We start from the raw sequence: 16424 nt of genomic DNA on the forward strand, positions 1-16424 counted from the left end.
CCCCTCGGGCATTTGTGTAACGTGCTAACTTAAAAGTATTTTCGTAAGAGTTTTGTTGTGTGCTTAGCACCCTGTCCTCATAAAGAGTACAGGGTTGTTGTGATTCGAATAAATACATTGTTTATTTTCATAACACTTGTGTGGTGTCCTTTCACTGGGTGTTCAAGGGGTAATGTGATGGTAAAACAGCTGGCTTAACACGCCCTCTAGAGTCTTAGCCTTAGACTGCTCGTATCCATGCTACTAGGATAGCTGGTCTATAAGGTTGACTTACAACCAATCATCAATAAGGGTTGTTTGGACTGATATATAGTGATCACTAGAATAGTGAGCACTGCACATCAGGCCAACTTCTCACAGCAACCCTATCTATAATCTTCATGCTTCCATCAGCTTAGACTATTGAAATTAATAGTATAACTCCTAAAGGTGCTGCACTTCAGTGATGGCTCTAATGAGCTTCCCTATCGATTACGACACAGTACACTGTCTTGAACTCGCCAAGAGCCGACTGGGCTCGATCTATATCAGGGATACTCAAAGTACGGCTCAGGGGCCTCATGCGGCCCTCCAGACCTTTAAATGTGGATCCCTGGTGAACATCAGCACTGAGCTGCTGTTTACTTGGCAGAGCGCGAAACATTCATAAAGCTGTGAAGCGGACAAGCATTTATTTATACGTTAACTAAAGTAGCAGTAAATAATAAAAAGTTGTCCTGCACATCTTATCATTGGAACACCTTCATTTTTAAAGACATCTAGGGCACTAAACATAAAAGTATGAGAAACTCTCCAAAATTAAAAATGTATATTTCATTAACAAGCCGAAGTATTTCGCCCTAGTACATCAGATTATATCAGTGCATTGAAAGGCGTTTATTTGACATGCTAATTACTAAACATGAATTTAGAACCATTCATGCGCCCCTGTCCTGTCCTACAATGGCATTGGTAAACCAAAAGGCAAGTCTTTTGTGAGGCGCATAAGTGGAACAACATTATTGTTTATTAAATCAAACACTAGAGAAGGTTTTGTACAGCATGCATCCTGAACTCGTATTTCAAGGTTCTGTTGTATGTGGTAATGAAGAAAAAAGAGGCAAACAAAGTGAAATAAAACAATTGCCTAGAGTCAACCCATTTGGTCAAGTGAGGGATGCCTTGATAGATCTTTCATTCTTGGAGCATAAGGTTAGAGCGTAGGTGGCAGACAGAAGCCACATGAATGACCGGTTTGTTGTCCGCCTACAATACATACTTTGCTTCTCCCTACGCCCCATCTTACACCACTCGACCCTCACCTCCTGGCATCAGTGCAGCTCTTTGGCATGACTTGGACCGTACTTTTTGGGGGAAATGTTTGCAATTACCCATGATCTATATAATTCAAAACAGAATTGCGTTGCTGATCCCACAAAATATCAAAATTCTTGGTTACTCTTCGCCCGAAGGTGTCTCATTCACCCTTAGGTGCTGTGCATTACCCAACGGGCAGTTCATGGGGTGCCTCAAATATTCTGTAAATGCAAAATCAGCAGATGTATCCTTCATCATCCATTTTGTTCATCCATCCTGTACTTGCTTTCTGAAATTAAAGGAAGCCTGAGCTCTTGATTTGCCTGATTGGTGAAAGAAATGCATGGCAAAGAAAGAATCATTGTTTCAATCTGTGTAAATTATATTTATATATTATGGGATTATGTTTCCCGATTGAGGTAAAAGCTCTCCCAGGTCCATCAATTGAGAATGTTTATATTCTAGACAAATTTGTCTTCTCTGTAAGTTGCTGAGTACAGCTTTCAATAGCTGAAATCTGAAGATGTAGGTGTGTACTTGTTTAAACAACTTAAAACACTTTTCAACAGCTTGCCCTAACATTTTTCAAATCTGCAAAGTATGCATCGGCATGTGGATTACTTGACAGGTGTGGTAGTTTCAGATTGGTGCAGGATTTTGTGTGGCAACACTTCCAGTGGCTGGTATTATGAGAATTGTTTACATACGAAAGTTTACCTAGCGAGCCAGTATCTGATGGCGAAGTGCAGTTTTGCTGTCAATAAATGCCTTTTCGGTCTGAAGAAATGAAGAGCATTATTCATTGTAATAGAGCAGCATTCTTCTGCTTCTATGCCAATGTTGTAGTGTTTTCAAAATGTGCAAATATTGAGTGAAAAATCATTTTTAATAATAAGTGTTTTTATTGATGCACATAGTTGTAACAGGTAAACTAATGATTTGCACCTGAAACAAGTTACCTAGGTCAATTAGAAGTGTGAATAATGATTGAATAGTTATGCCACATTTTCATGTGATACACCAATATTTTTCAAATGGATGCAGTTTCTGGTGTTTTGTTGAGCTTGCTCTTGCTCTTGCTCTTCCCGCTTCCCAATCAGTGGCCTGCGGCAAAGCCATCTCTCCTTTGTTTCTGCAGAGCATCAAGTGAATGACGTAAATGTATTCGCGATATACAGCATTGTTAGATAGTATCTATTGTGGATGGAACTTCCATCGTGTGCTCAAAGCATCCTTTTCAAGAACTTCAAATGGAATCTTTAGGACAGTAGTGTTTATTATATGAGCTACTGTTTAAGAAACGTTTCATTTGTATTATACATCACCAGAGGGCAGTTGCTGAGGAAGCAAGCGGAGGATTTCTTTAACCTTAAGAAATGGGTTAGTGTTAAATATTTGAGTAGCTTTTAAGAATTACGTTGTTGTTTCTGATTTGCTAATGCGACCTTAACCACGACCATACCATGCTGATTTTGCAGAATATGTTAATGGCGTGTGATTTGTCTATAAAACCTTTGGGGTTACATTTTCTTTTTTCCTTCATAATTTCTGGGGGTCGATGCTGTCAGTCCTTTTTATGTATTTGACACTCAGAATGTTTATCTAGATTCTGCCTAACTAGGGATTGCAGTAGTTTTATGAATTTTGCACTTAACTGTACTTCAGTAATTGGGCCTTCATGGCAATTTGTGTATTTTTCTCTGTACCGCATTTTGATTTTTCTGTAAAAACTCTGTTCTTTAAGCTTCCAATATATTATTTCTGTTTACCTCTGCAACATCATGAGGTTTTCCTGATGCATGTAGTCTCTAACCACTAGATCAACTGCAGACAAATTATTTTGCTAAAAACTGTGATGATCAAATATTGGGGTTCAGGTGATTAATGGGGTTCGGCTCCCACTCCAGTGACCAGATGGAATAATTCAATAGGTTAATCAAGGAGTCTAATAATAGACAATTAAGAGCCTAATTTAGATCTTGGCTGTTGGGCTACTCCATCACAACGTTGATGAATAGCCCATCCGAAATATAAATCCCATTATATCCAATGAGATTTATATTTCGGCGGACGGGATATCTGTCACTGTTGTGACGGAGAAACCCATCCACTAAAATCTAAATCCGGCCCTAAGTAAAGTATGCCTTAGAATCAGGCATGCCATTCCTTGATCATGCAAAGAACTGCGGCACATCTGGTGATGGGAAGGGCTTTTTGTGAGTTAATAAGGGGACATGCTCTAATGACTGTTATGTCCTGACTGGTTGTGGAAAATGTCAGCTTATGTGAGAAAATGGAGCTTGGTGGAATGAGTCAGGGGTTAAAATAATAGCATAAAAACATTAAAGCTGATGCTTCTTCAAAGACCCATGGCAGCAGGAATTATAGCTTGCATGTTAATAATCTGATTGCTGTGGAAATGCAAGTGGTAATACTGTGCGCTTGAGGATGGGAGGATTGGAATGAGGAGCGAGCATGGTTGCTTGAATTTAGTATATAGTTTTGTAGAATTTATATAGTGCCTGCCAATGACGATGTTGCAAATGCTACGATAGTCCTGCGGTTCCATGGAGGCTCTTTCGGCATCCTTGAAAGGGTGTAGAGTAGTGGTCTGGTATATATTAGAAAGGTCGCTTGTGGTGGGTAAAGATTGGAGACTTACTCCGGTCTTACAGCTGCTCTTTAGTGGATGTGTTGCAGAAATTAGTCATTATAGACTCAATCGCACGTTTGAGTACTATAGTTTTTTGGCAGTGATCATAGAATCATGCGTTTGGTAATAGATTTTTATGGCTTTAAGAAATGCAAGATGTTGCCGTATTATTCTTATTTTGGTAAGAATCTGTTTCCGGAACTCGGCTTGGCTGGCTTTCCAATTTGAGCCTTTTGAAAGGTGATGGTCAAGAGTGGGGTGAACTTAGAATATAGCGGTCCAGTTAGTCCATACCTGTAGAGTGTCTTCTGAAGGGAAAGTGGGCATTTACTATGAATGGTTCAGTGTGATTTGCTATTTTTGGTATGTCTTGTCACTTTTCTCTTCTGTAGAGACTGGAGAGCTGGTTTAGGGTTTTTTGAGACTTTTCCCAAACATCGATATTAGAGTCCTGATGGGTCGTTAAAATATCCCCAGCGCTACCTGTGACACATGTATCGAATGGTTCCTTAAGTGCCATTTACATATTTTCTCCTATGGAAAAGCTCTGATATGCTATTTCATGATTGTATTCTTGTCTATTCTCTTTCTAGAGTTTGGATGAAGTAAGTAAGAGTGACATCGGGAGGAAATTTAAAGAAGGGGTTGAAGAAGCGGCAAAAACAGCTAAGCATTCAGCAGAATCTGTGACCAAAGGAGGCGAAAAACTAGGAAAGACTGCTGCCTTTAAGGCCATCTCCCAGGTACAGTGTTAATGCTTGTAGGCCCCTTTTCTATTCACTGTAAGTGTCCTGCAGCATCAATCCACATGGTATTTCATACACAAATATATTTTTAGCAATCACACTTGTCTTTGATAAGCACCAAATAATCCTTTACCAGTCAAGTATATCAAGTATATCATTGTAACTTATGTTAAAGAACCCTTTCAGCAATCTTACATTTCTTCCTTTTCTCCAAGAGACACCTCTTCTTCGATCTTATGAAAATGTCCTTGTTAGTTCTCTTCCCTCAGATATTGCTATGTGGAGCTGTAGGTTGCCTCTTCCTTTTTTTTGTCACTGTATGAGGTCCTGGTGTTTGCATGTGCAAATAGGGTACAAATCTTGTGCTTTGTAGGTTACTTTGTGAGGCAGTTGTATGTGTGCCTCAACATTTAGAAGGCACAGTGTGATGCAAAAAGATGCAAGCCCATTCTGTTCCTCAATCTTTATTTTGGGAGGCAGTAATCAAGGTGCAGAAAGAAAACGGTCTAAAACCCAGTTTTATCCTAAAAAAAAGTCCTTTGCCTAGGGACGGCCTTGTTCAAAGTTGTCACCATATGAATGACCAGATTCCTATGTTTTGGAAGAAGTTGACTGTATATGTTCACAACTCACCATGCTGGGACACCGTACCACAGCACGCAAGGTTCAAAGTAGAAGATTCTGCGGAGGATTAAACTCGCCTCTTCCATGCTGCCTGTGTGTTTCAGGTAGTTTAATGTTAATGCAGTGTTAATCCTCTAGTTTACATATTGAGAACATCCAGCTGTCCACTGGCTGTTAAGAAGCATAAGACAGTCTGCTACCGATTGCACACAAACCAGGCATTTGCACTGCTCAAGTGCAACTTTCTATTTCCAGCAAAATGTTTCCAAGCTGTCAGTGTAAAGTGAACCTCCAGGACATAGGGCAGACCGGCCTTACAGGTGCTTTATAAAATATCTTGATTACCTGGAACTGCATGAATCCGTATCTGTCCACTTATCACTCCCTGCACTTACTAAGGTCCTTGGATTCACCTTAAAAAAATATTACGAATAATTACAGAAGTGCACACAACCGGTTTAAGTTACTGTGGGTGCCTATAGTATATATTAATAACTCCTGTTTCTTCACTTATAAGTAGGTAAGGGTGTTTGGGAACAGTGGGAGATTTGTTCTTTGTGGGTTGAAGGCCAATTTGGGCAATCCTCTGGTACGTTTACTCCTACAATAGTTTGTTCCTGGTGCCAATTCAAATGTGTCTGTGGTTTACGGACACCTCCAAGGGAAGGCCGTTTGTGGTTCATGGAAGCGTTTATGATAGTTAACCAGCACTTTCACTGCCTTCCCCGGATGCCCTCTAAGATTGGTGGAAGCCAAATATTGTTTCCCCCCTTTGACACGGATACATTTGAGTGACACATTGCGTGGCTTCAGTTTTGTGTTCTTCAATTATAGGGTGTAGAATCTGTGAAAAAGGAGATTGATGAAAGCGTCCTTGGACAGGCAGGAGCGTATCGTCCCCCTGCAAGACTGAGGAAAAGAACCGACTACTCCGGGGATGGAGCAAGAGAAGACAAAATATTTGAAGCAAATGAGTAGGTGACCAAGGAATTTACTATTACATGTTTGTTGCTGCTACTGTCTTGTGTAAATGAGCTTGAATTTCCAAATGAAAAAGATTTGTATTTATAAAATATATTCCCAGTAAATACTCATCCTGCATGGCATCATGGGCGGAGCTCCACTGAAGGAGACGTTTTTTTGTTACTTTTTTACCCTGCTCATAGTTACAGCCTGACAGAGAGATATTGTATTGCAAAGCAGTACGCAGACAGTGCTTGAAAGAGCAATGGGCACCTTGACTTTTTGCCACAACTCAAATGCTCACAGTTTGTCTCTTAGGGTGAGAGCTTGAGGCACTGAAAAAAACAGCAGATTTGCCTGCTTTTTGGAGCAATTAAATGTCTTGTTTCAACTGCTGAAAAAGTCCCAACCCCAGTTCCTGTTTCATCCCACACATTGAAAATAGCCGTGGCCCTGCAAGTGAAGTAATGGAGCAGAGACCTAGAACAATTGAGACCAGGGCAGGGTGGGTCTGACCTTTCTCTAGCAACCTCCTCAGTGACCTCACAATTTGTGTTCTTGCTGCTTAGTAGCTTTTAGTCCCCATTTGTGCTTGAGATGGTGATGCTAAGGTTTTCCACACGTGCGTACGATACCATGCAGGATTATTCCTGATAGCTAATATGATCCACAATAATAAAGGATGTAGACTTGGGGAGGCTTCACATGCAAAAGCCACATGACATCATTCTCACGCCGCAGTGAATTACGGCTTGCCTCTAGGCGATAAAGTTATAAGTGCATTTTTATTGCCGGCACTAAGTGTTCTTCCTTTCCTCTGCTGCAGGGATGCAATGGGAGTTGTGCTTCACAAAGACTCCAAGTGGTACCAGCAGTGGAAAGATTTCAAGGACAACAACGTGGTTTTTAACAGTAAGTCATTTGATTGAGCAGCTCTGGAACAATCAACCATTTCTGTTACCTCTCTGTTCTAACCACGAAATATAGAAGCCCTTCCTGGTGCTCTAGTCCACTTGATCCCTAAGACAAAACACAGTTCGATCAGGCCGGGTTGTCGTGATTCCTAAGTAGCTCAGGTGGTTAACCACCCCAGCTTGGATCTTTTCCTTGTTTCAGCGCTTATACTGATATCAATTTATTTTTAATGATATCTCTTTATCAAATTAACAAGTTCTGACAGTAGGCGGCTGATGGCCAATGCCATGATTCTCTCAAAAGTTAACAAATCATCCATAATGAAGTTAATTTTATGATTCTCACATCCTACAGATAGCCCCATTGCGCTCTTGTTCTCCTGCATCCTGGTCGCTAGCGATTCTGTTGCCAACACAAAGAAGAACAGTATTACATAGGGCACATCAGCCTTGTTACCCTCTGTTGTTGAAATGAGTCTGTAAGGTCTAGGTCTCAATTGACAAGCATCCTAGCACTGGATGCTACCTAGTTGGCTTCACCCTTGTGGACATATTTACGCCGTACCAACACTTTCTCAAAACCTTTGCATATAGTTTGTTTATTCTATCAAATGTGTTTTCTGCATGGAAGCAAACCAGCACTGCCTACTTTCTTCCACTTCATCTGATAGAGGAGATGCACTATTTTTCTGGTGTTGCTACATGCCTATTGCGTATACATGAACACTTCATTTTCACGTAAATGTTTAGCGCAGAATAGGACTTAGAATTAGTCTAAATTCAGTAACTCATACCCCATATTTATTAGTAATCTGCACTGCTACATGTAATTCTGTATAGCATGGCGGTTAAACATCAGACATTACATTCATTGCTTTCACACAACACATTTTGTTCCAATGGGAAAATTCTTTGCTGAGCCAGACACGCGTGGCTTCTCTTTCTTTTTAAGTGCAAAGAAAATTTTATTTGATATTAAAAAGGAAAGAACAAGGTGTCAGCACAGGATACAGTAAAAGTATAAAGCAGTAAAAACTGTGATAAATAAAGCAAGCATAAAATTGTAAGTAATAGCAAACGGAAAATCTGGACAATAAGATAAACATTAACCATGAAAGCATGAAAATACCTGAAAGAAATTTAAAATTAATACAATGAGGAAAAGAAAAAGAAAAATGGAATGCATTGAGCAATTAAGGAGGTTTAAGGACTTCTTGTTGTGAAGGCAGTAGAGCAGATTTGCGAGCAGCACAAGTATCCAAGTAAAGCGTAATGGGAAGCCATAAGTCCATACGTTTTGTAGCCATGTTAGCCGGGAAAACAAAGGCAGTGTCGAGTCTGTGGTTGTGGCAAACATTAAACCACCACGCCTTAAAGGAAATGTTGGAAAAATCTTTCCAGTTTACCGTTATCTGCTGGAATGCAGCGGTCAACAGCAGATCAATAATTTGAGGTTTCAGTTCAACATTGTCCCAACAGGGGAGAGGCTTCCTAAGAAAATGTTAACATTAGAAAAAGGAATACATGTGTGATAAATTACATTAATTTGAGCCCAAACCTTTAACCAAAAGTCATGAACAGATGTACATGAGAATAACATGTGAAACAATGTTGCCTGCGGGGATGAGCAAGACCAGCATGTATGAGAAGTATTCGGAAAGCGTTTATGAAGGTCAAAGGGTGTATAAAGAAGTCTGTTATAAATAAAGAACAAAGACTGTGTCAAAGAGGCTGCCCTCGATGATTTGCGAACTTTGTTCCATATCTTATCCCATACGGAGATGGGCCAGGAGGCGGAGAGATCGCGTTCCCAGCATTCCTTCACTTTGGATTTAGGCCTAATAGAATCAGTGGTATGAAGATATTTATAAATGGAAGACGCCTTAGGAGTAGTACGTAACAAAGAATGAAACAAGGTGGTGGGATTAGGAGTAGTGGGGGAGGAGGGTAGCTGAGACAGTCGTGTGTAGACTGTCATAACAGCCTCTCTAAGTAGGTGGTAGTTACGGGAAAAGGAGGCAGGTAAATCATAAAGGGAACGGAGATTAGCAAAAGGTAAGAAAGAGGATTGAGAAAAGAGTTGAGAGACCCATAGCAACCCTTTGTGGTGCCACGTTTTCCAAAAGAAGGGTTTATTGCGGATAAGGAGGGTGGTGTTATGCCAAATAGTAGAGGAGAGAAAGTCAGCAAGCGCTAAGGGGGGAGGGTGAGAGGAAGAAAGGAGCAGTTTAGTAGTAAATTTGTGAATGGGGTAGATATGGAGGAGGGTTTGCGTGAGAAAGAGAGATATTCAGCAAAAGAAAAGGGAGAAAGGAGAAGGCGTTCGAATTTAGTCCAAAGAGGGCAGGGATCACTGGGATCTTGCAACCAGAAGGAAGCTTGCCTTAACAAAAACGCCTTATGGTAAGCAGGAAAATCTGGGAAATTAACTCCACCCTCCACCTTAGGACGGATCAGCCGAGCAAGGGACATTCTGGATTTTTTCTTATTCCAAAGAAAAGATGTCAAAATAGGGTTGATTTTTAAAAAACATTTAGAGGGAATGGACACTGGGATATTAGAAATGGTATAGAGAACTATGGGAGATAACATCATTTTAATAGTATCAAGACCTCCCCACCAGGATAAGTAAAGGGGGTGCCACTTGGAGGATAAATCCACCAATTTTTGAGTGCATTTAGCCAAACAAAGGGAGACAGTACCTGGTATAGAAGAAGTAATGTGGAGGCCAAGGTATTTAATATGGGAGGATTTCCATGTAAAGGGTGAGGCGGCAAAGTCAGGTTTAAATGTGAATTTCGTCAAGGGTAGGATCTCACATTTATCATTGTTAAGTTTATAACCCGATATTGGGGAATAATCATGTACTTCGGCAAGGAAAGCGGGGATCGAATCAGTGGGATAAGAAATAAAAAGAAGAATGTCGTCCGCATAAGCAGCCAATTTAACCTGGGAATCTGAATTTTGAAATCCCTGAATATTAGGATTCTGACGAAGCTTGGAAAGGAAGGGTTCTAAAGCTAAATTAAATAGAAAAGGAGATAAGGGGCAACCTTGACGGACACCTCTTTTCAGATCAAAAAAGGAGGAGATTTGACCATTGGCACAGACTGCTGCACACGGATTAGAATAAAGTAGGGAAATCAAGGAGATACATTTAGGACCAAAGCCAAACCATTGAAGTGTATGGAATAAATAAGTCCATTCAACCCTGTCAAACGCCTTCTCAGCGTCCAGGGCTATGGCTGCGAGTGAATGAGGCGAATGACGGGACTGAGTTAAAACATTAAATAATAGTCTGGTGTTGTCAGTGATGAAACGACCCTTGACGAAGCCTGACTGTTCCTCACCCAAAAGATCCGGGAGAAGAAGGTCAAGACGTGCCGCGAGAGACTTCGCAAATATTTTATAATCAATGTTAACCAAAGAAATTGATCTATAATTTTTACAGTATTGAATATCCTTCCCCTCCTTGGGTATCAGACAGATATGTGCGTCAGAAAAGGAACCAGAGGAGGCACCCAAAGTGAGGAAAGTATCAATAAGGGAGTGCAATTTTGGAATAAGGAGTTTCGAAAAGTGCAGGAAAAATTCAACAGTAAAGCCATCCGGACCAGGGGCCTTATCCTTTTGGAGATTCTGAAGTGCTGTGAGTAACTCCTGTTGGGAGATACTAATCTCCAAGTGAGAGAGATCAAGGGGAAAGTGAGATGGCTTCTGTATGGTGGAGAAAAAACGGTCTAAAGATAGAGAAGAGGGTTGAGTTTCGGAGGTATATAAAGTTTTGTAAAAGGCAGAAAATTCAGCAAGAATATCTGCATCGTTATGTTTGAGAACAGAGTGTGTGTCATAAATTGATTCAATGTTTAATTTGTTATGCTTTACTTTCAAATAATTAGCTATAATTTTCCCAGCCTTATTTTTGCCTCCATAAAACTTTGCACTTGATTTCAGTAGATATAAAGACGCGTCTTCCGTAGATTTCTTATTAAATTTCATTTTAGCATTGACCAGGGCTGTCAAACTGTCTTGCGAACGAGAGGTGAAATAAGAATGCTCCAGTTTCTTAATGTCCAGAAGGAGATCGGTTGTGAATCTACGGGCAATTCTCCGCTTCTTTGCCACAAAGCCAATTATAAAATCTCTTGCCGCAGCCTTAAAGGCATCCCAGATGGTGTGCTTGGGAATGGATGGAGTGTCATTAAGCGAGAACAATTCGTCTGAGAATGCAGTAAAAGAAGCAGTGAACTTGGGGTCCAAAAGAAGAGCATTATTAAAGCGCCATTGTTTGGGTCCAGCTGATTTAGGAATAATGTCAAGCTGAACTGAAGTGAGGGCATGATCCGAAAGTAGAATCGGACCGATCTCTGCATGAGTGAGGGTTTGGGCAATGTTGTGGGTAACAAAAATGTAATCAATTCGGGATTGGGAATGGTGGCAGGGAGAATAAAAGGTGAATTCCCGTGTCTCTGGATTGCATAGCCGCCAGGCATCAGTGAGCTTGTGTTGAGAAATAGCCTGGGAGAAAAATTTATGGGATTTATTAGGAATAAAGTGGGCCTTAGAGTGTCTGTCCAGAAAGGGGTCAAGAGGCTGATTGCAATCTCCCGCTAGGATAAAATTATCGTCAATAAATCTGGTGATATGATGAGAAAAAGTATGCCAGAAGGCAGGATCACCAGCAGTAGGGGCATAAATATTCAAAAGTGAAACTGGAACATTCTTAATAGACAGTTTAACATATGCCCAGCGACCAATATCATCTGACTCCTGAGCAAGCAATGAATGTGATACGTTTTTGTGACATAAAATAGCTACTCCATTGCGTTTACCATCCCCCTGAGAATAATAAACATCACCCACCCAACCTCTTTTTAGTTTAACAGATTCTTCAGCAGACAAATGGGTTTCTTGCAAAAAAGCAACATCAACATTTAAACGAGCCAGATGCGATAAAATTCTCTGCCGTTTGATGGGAGAATTTATGCCCTTAACATTCCAAGTTACTATTTTTAACGACATGTTAGAAGAGATAAAGAGAAAATATCAATAGAGAAAAAAACAGAATAATAGTCCAGAAAAGAAAAGAAGCAAGAAAAACATAAAAAAGTTGGAGAAACAGAATGAAGGAATAAAATATGAGATCTAGAGCAAATAAAAAGAGAGTACAAGAAAATCTGCAAAAAGAGTAGTAGAGATGCAAAAAAGAATAAATAAGAAGGAGTTAGGAGAACAAAAAACCAAGTCAAGAATGAGTGAAAAGTGGTAATCAGAAGAACAAGGGAGAAAAGGAAAGAAAAGAAGAAAAGGAATGAGTATAAATAGAGAGTACAAATAAAGAAGAAAAAAGTGATGATGAAAGCCAGTTGAGTAAGGAAATAAAGTAGAAGAATACAAGTGATCAAAAAATAGGTATGATAAAGACAAAAACAAGAAAATTGATGATAATAAGAGAAAAAAGACACCTTTGAACAAGGGAGAACCAGGAAAAAAACCAAGAGTAAGGATATGAGGAAAGTATCAAACAACAAGGGGAGGAAGGAAAACATACTTACAAAGGATGGGACTGGGGAAGGGTGGTCAAACGGGAGAGGAGACGAGGAGAAAAAACTGAGGGGGGAGCGCCAACTGGAGGAGGCAGGACAACCGATGCAAACGAACCGTCCAACCGAGGGGGAGACCTACAATGAACTGTAAAACCTGTAGGGGAGAAGAGAGAATAATAAAAATAACATGAAGAGAACAGGAAATGTCATAATAACGAAACGTGGAACAATAACGTAAAACATATGAACAGAATATGGAACTATGTGGGAGCAAATAGAAGCAGAAAGGATTACATGAGGAAGGGGTATATCAACAGAACAAACACGAGTAAAGGTAAGATCAGCACTGGACGTGCTGACACATTAATGCATCACATCAAGTTGTGAGAGTCATGGAGGGAAAGCTGATGAGGAGCTGGAGAGGTCCATATCCGGCGCTTGACATGAGTTTAGAAAGCTCCGGAGACGAACAGGATCATCGTAGGTCGTTGTTTTGTTATTATAGGTGACTCTGAAAAGACAAGGATGGAAGAGGCCATATCTAGCACCAATGGAGCGAAGCTCCGGTCGCATGTCCAGGAAAGCTTTGCGACGACTGGCTGTAGCTTTGGCGTAATCCTGCGCAAAGAAGAGGGTAGATCCAGACCACGTGAGGCGAGGGGAGGCACGGGCTGCTGCGAGGACTTTTAGAAGATCAGTGTATTCCAGGAAGTACATGATGACCCCTCTCGGTTTTGGTGAAGCAGAAGTAGAGGAAGATATGCGACCAAGCCTGTGCGCTCGCTGAATGTTGAGCGTAGTACCTTCAGGTAGATATAGAAGCTTGGGCAGGAAAGATTTAAAGAAAGCAACAGGATCATTCCCCTCACAATTCTCCGCCAAGCCGTAGATTCGCAGGTTATTACGTCGATTACGATTTTCAAGCTCCTCAACTTGCTTCTGGAGAGAGGAAATCTGTGATTGCATGTGCGTCACCTTGGAGGATGATTCTTGGAGGGAAGAAATAGTGCGCTCCACAGTCGTCACTCTTGTATCCATCTGCAACCAATTATCAGTTAGGACCTGTAACTTGGAATTAGTTTCCTCCATGAAAGGTCGTAGATCGCGTATCTCCTCCAACAATAGCTCCATGGATACAGCTGAGGTGGAGCCCGTCGGTGATGGAGGGTCCTTTTTAAGACGTTTTGTTGTGATTTTCCCTGAAGGTTGAGCAGGGCGTTCCGCACTGGACTGCGACATTTGAATAGCAACTTTCGGGGAAGCTTCCAAGCGCGCCAATGCAGAGAAGACTTTCGAGTTTTTGATGAAAATGTGCCGTGGAGTTTTAGAGACACGACCAATTGTACCTCCTTCCATGTGATGGGGACCACCACTGAATAAAAAGCAGAGGAAAGTCCAGCAGCCTGGGTATTGTGTGCTTAAAATGTAAATAGTAGTGTCCCTGAGCCACATACAGTCACAAATGAAAGGCCATACACCTATATCAAAAAGCCATCATGTCAGAAAACAAAGCGCAGGATGACCATAATGGCGAAAGGTAAAAAAGGGACATATTTCAGAAAATTGGAAGTCCAGTAGGAGAAGCACAACATTCAGGTAGGTGAAGAATTACTGAGACGAATGTCCATTGAAGCAAATGCGCAATTGGCGCAAAAAAAAAAAAAAAAATAAAGAAGCGAATTAATCCCCAAACCAGGGAGGTACAGAAGAGGTAAGTGAGGCCTGATAGTGGAGAAACACAGATTCCTTCCGTAGGTGAGCAGTGTGAGGGGAAAGCTCACGAAATACAAAATGGCCGCCAAATTTGCATTATTTATAAATAAGGCTCATAGAAGCAAAAACAGGCAGATTAAGGGCAGTCAAAGCGGAAGGAGAACGAAATTAGCTCACCATGAGCGAATTCGGAGGTGCAAGACATCCCATAAAGTCAACAGGCTCGAGAGGAAACAGCGCGTCAGACGCGCGAAGAGTAAACAAAATGGCGGTCGCGGCCGTCAGGGAGCCGCGTCCGCACTGCAGCTTACTGGAAATGCGGGGAAAATGCCAAAATGCACCTTGAAACAGCGCTAGCACACGTCCCTCATGCTCCGGTCCAAGAATCTTCTCCCGTAGAACGGCTACATGAAGAAATGACGGACGAATCTCCCGCTCGGCACGGAGCGCTCACATCAGAGCTGCCGTCTGCGCCGGGCGCTAAGCCACGCCCACGTGGCTTCTTTCTTCACATTCTTCCTTTACATTATTGTCTTAAAGTAAATTAGGCACCTTGGGGTGGCCTGGATCCAGGGAGATCTGACAGCCTTTGATTCATCATTGCCCAATCTACAAATTCTCTGTGAGCTTGTCATCCATTCTTGTGCATTTAAATTCCTTGGTTACGGTTCACTCTGGCATATCTTTCATATAGCTGTTCAATTGCGACTCGCTTGTTTTTACCCAATACCGTGCTCGACACTCCTTTGTGAATACAGTGCCCAAAGCAGCAAATTTGTACCTTGTTTTTTCTTTTGTTTTGGTTTTGGACCAAGGAAGTCATGTTTAGGTGTTAGTGCTCGCATCCAACCCTTGGGTGTAGCATGGCTAGAAATCAAGACCATATCATGGGAGGAAGCCGGCATAAATGTTTTTCCTAACAGGCAGTACTTTTGGAATTTAGGATCACAGAATTATTCACTCTACATTTAGGGCATTGAGGGGGTTTCTCTGGATATAACCTTTGCAATTCCACCTGTGTCCATTAAGTTCTACTAAACTGAGCTTACTTAAATGTAGCATTGCTTGAGATATGCTTAATCCGCGACAGGCCCTCTCACGCTCTATATTTGAAGTTGGATCCAGACTCTTAGCCTCCCACTAATCCCAAACAGGGAAAATAGTCTTTGCTCCTGTCCTTACTTAGTGAACCATACAGGTTGTCAACCAGCTGAGTTCTGATGTCAAAGTTCGCATTGACATCAGGTCTCTGTTACCCATCGATCCTTTGGGAAACCCATCCATAATTCTTTAGCAGATTTCCATAGTTTTTCCTATTGTGCAATTATTCCTGCTTGGCACGAATGGTGTCCAGAGCTTCCTCAAAGGTTATTAACACATTGCTAGGATGGAAATCTCCTGCCTCACAGCTACCTTCTTTACACTGTTCCAGTTCTATGTCATGATTGATCCTCTTACAACGTAGTAAACGCCACATAGGTCTAACAAGTGTACTTGGTGATTTCTTTAAAAACATTTGCACCGCACTTTCCCATGCCTTGCTCATCTGTCTTACTGCGTAAACATATTTCTTGGGGAAAAGTTTCCTGATCACCAGTAGCTCTTGCCACTCAATCCGGTCTTGTTAGGCTGGCTTGCAATCTTTTCTCTCTCACTTAACTTCATCATATAACCACCCAGTAGTATCAACAGTATGTTGAAACCGGTTTCAGACATGGCTGTCCTAAACCACCCTTCTTCCCGGTCAACTTCATTGTTTCCAGGTTAACCCTAAGACACTCCCCACACTAGCAATATCAGTAGTGGCTCCGTTGCCCTCCATCCAAATAATTTGGAGTCCGTATTCGGGCTGCTTCAGTCCTAAATGATAAAACCACTTCTCCTTCTCCCTCAAAAGACAACCAGTCATATTTTTTGGATGCTTTGCTTAGTCACTCTGGAACTATGAAAGTTATCTTGTGCTTATCAA

At 41.3% G+C, this 16424-nt stretch overlaps 1 protein-coding gene across 1 annotated transcript in view; it reads left to right on the top strand.

Annotated features, from left to right (window-relative positions):
• The window catches only part of TIMM44 (translocase of inner mitochondrial membrane 44), a 138303-nt gene that overhangs the window by 52535 nt on the left and 69344 nt on the right, over positions 1 to 16424 (top strand). The window contains exons 5-7 of the mRNA XM_078670910.1: positions 4543 to 4692; positions 6154 to 6293; positions 7109 to 7194. Of these exons, the coding sequence (XP_078527036.1) occupies positions 4543 to 4692; positions 6154 to 6293; positions 7109 to 7194 (376 nt within the window). The remainder of the gene's footprint in view (positions 1 to 4542; positions 4693 to 6153; positions 6294 to 7108; positions 7195 to 16424) is intronic.

Source organism: Lissotriton helveticus, chromosome 12 (genome assembly GCF_964261635.1).
Source record: "Lissotriton helveticus chromosome 12, aLisHel1.1, whole genome shotgun sequence".
Taxonomy (NCBI): domain Eukaryota; kingdom Metazoa; phylum Chordata; class Amphibia; order Caudata; family Salamandridae; genus Lissotriton; species Lissotriton helveticus.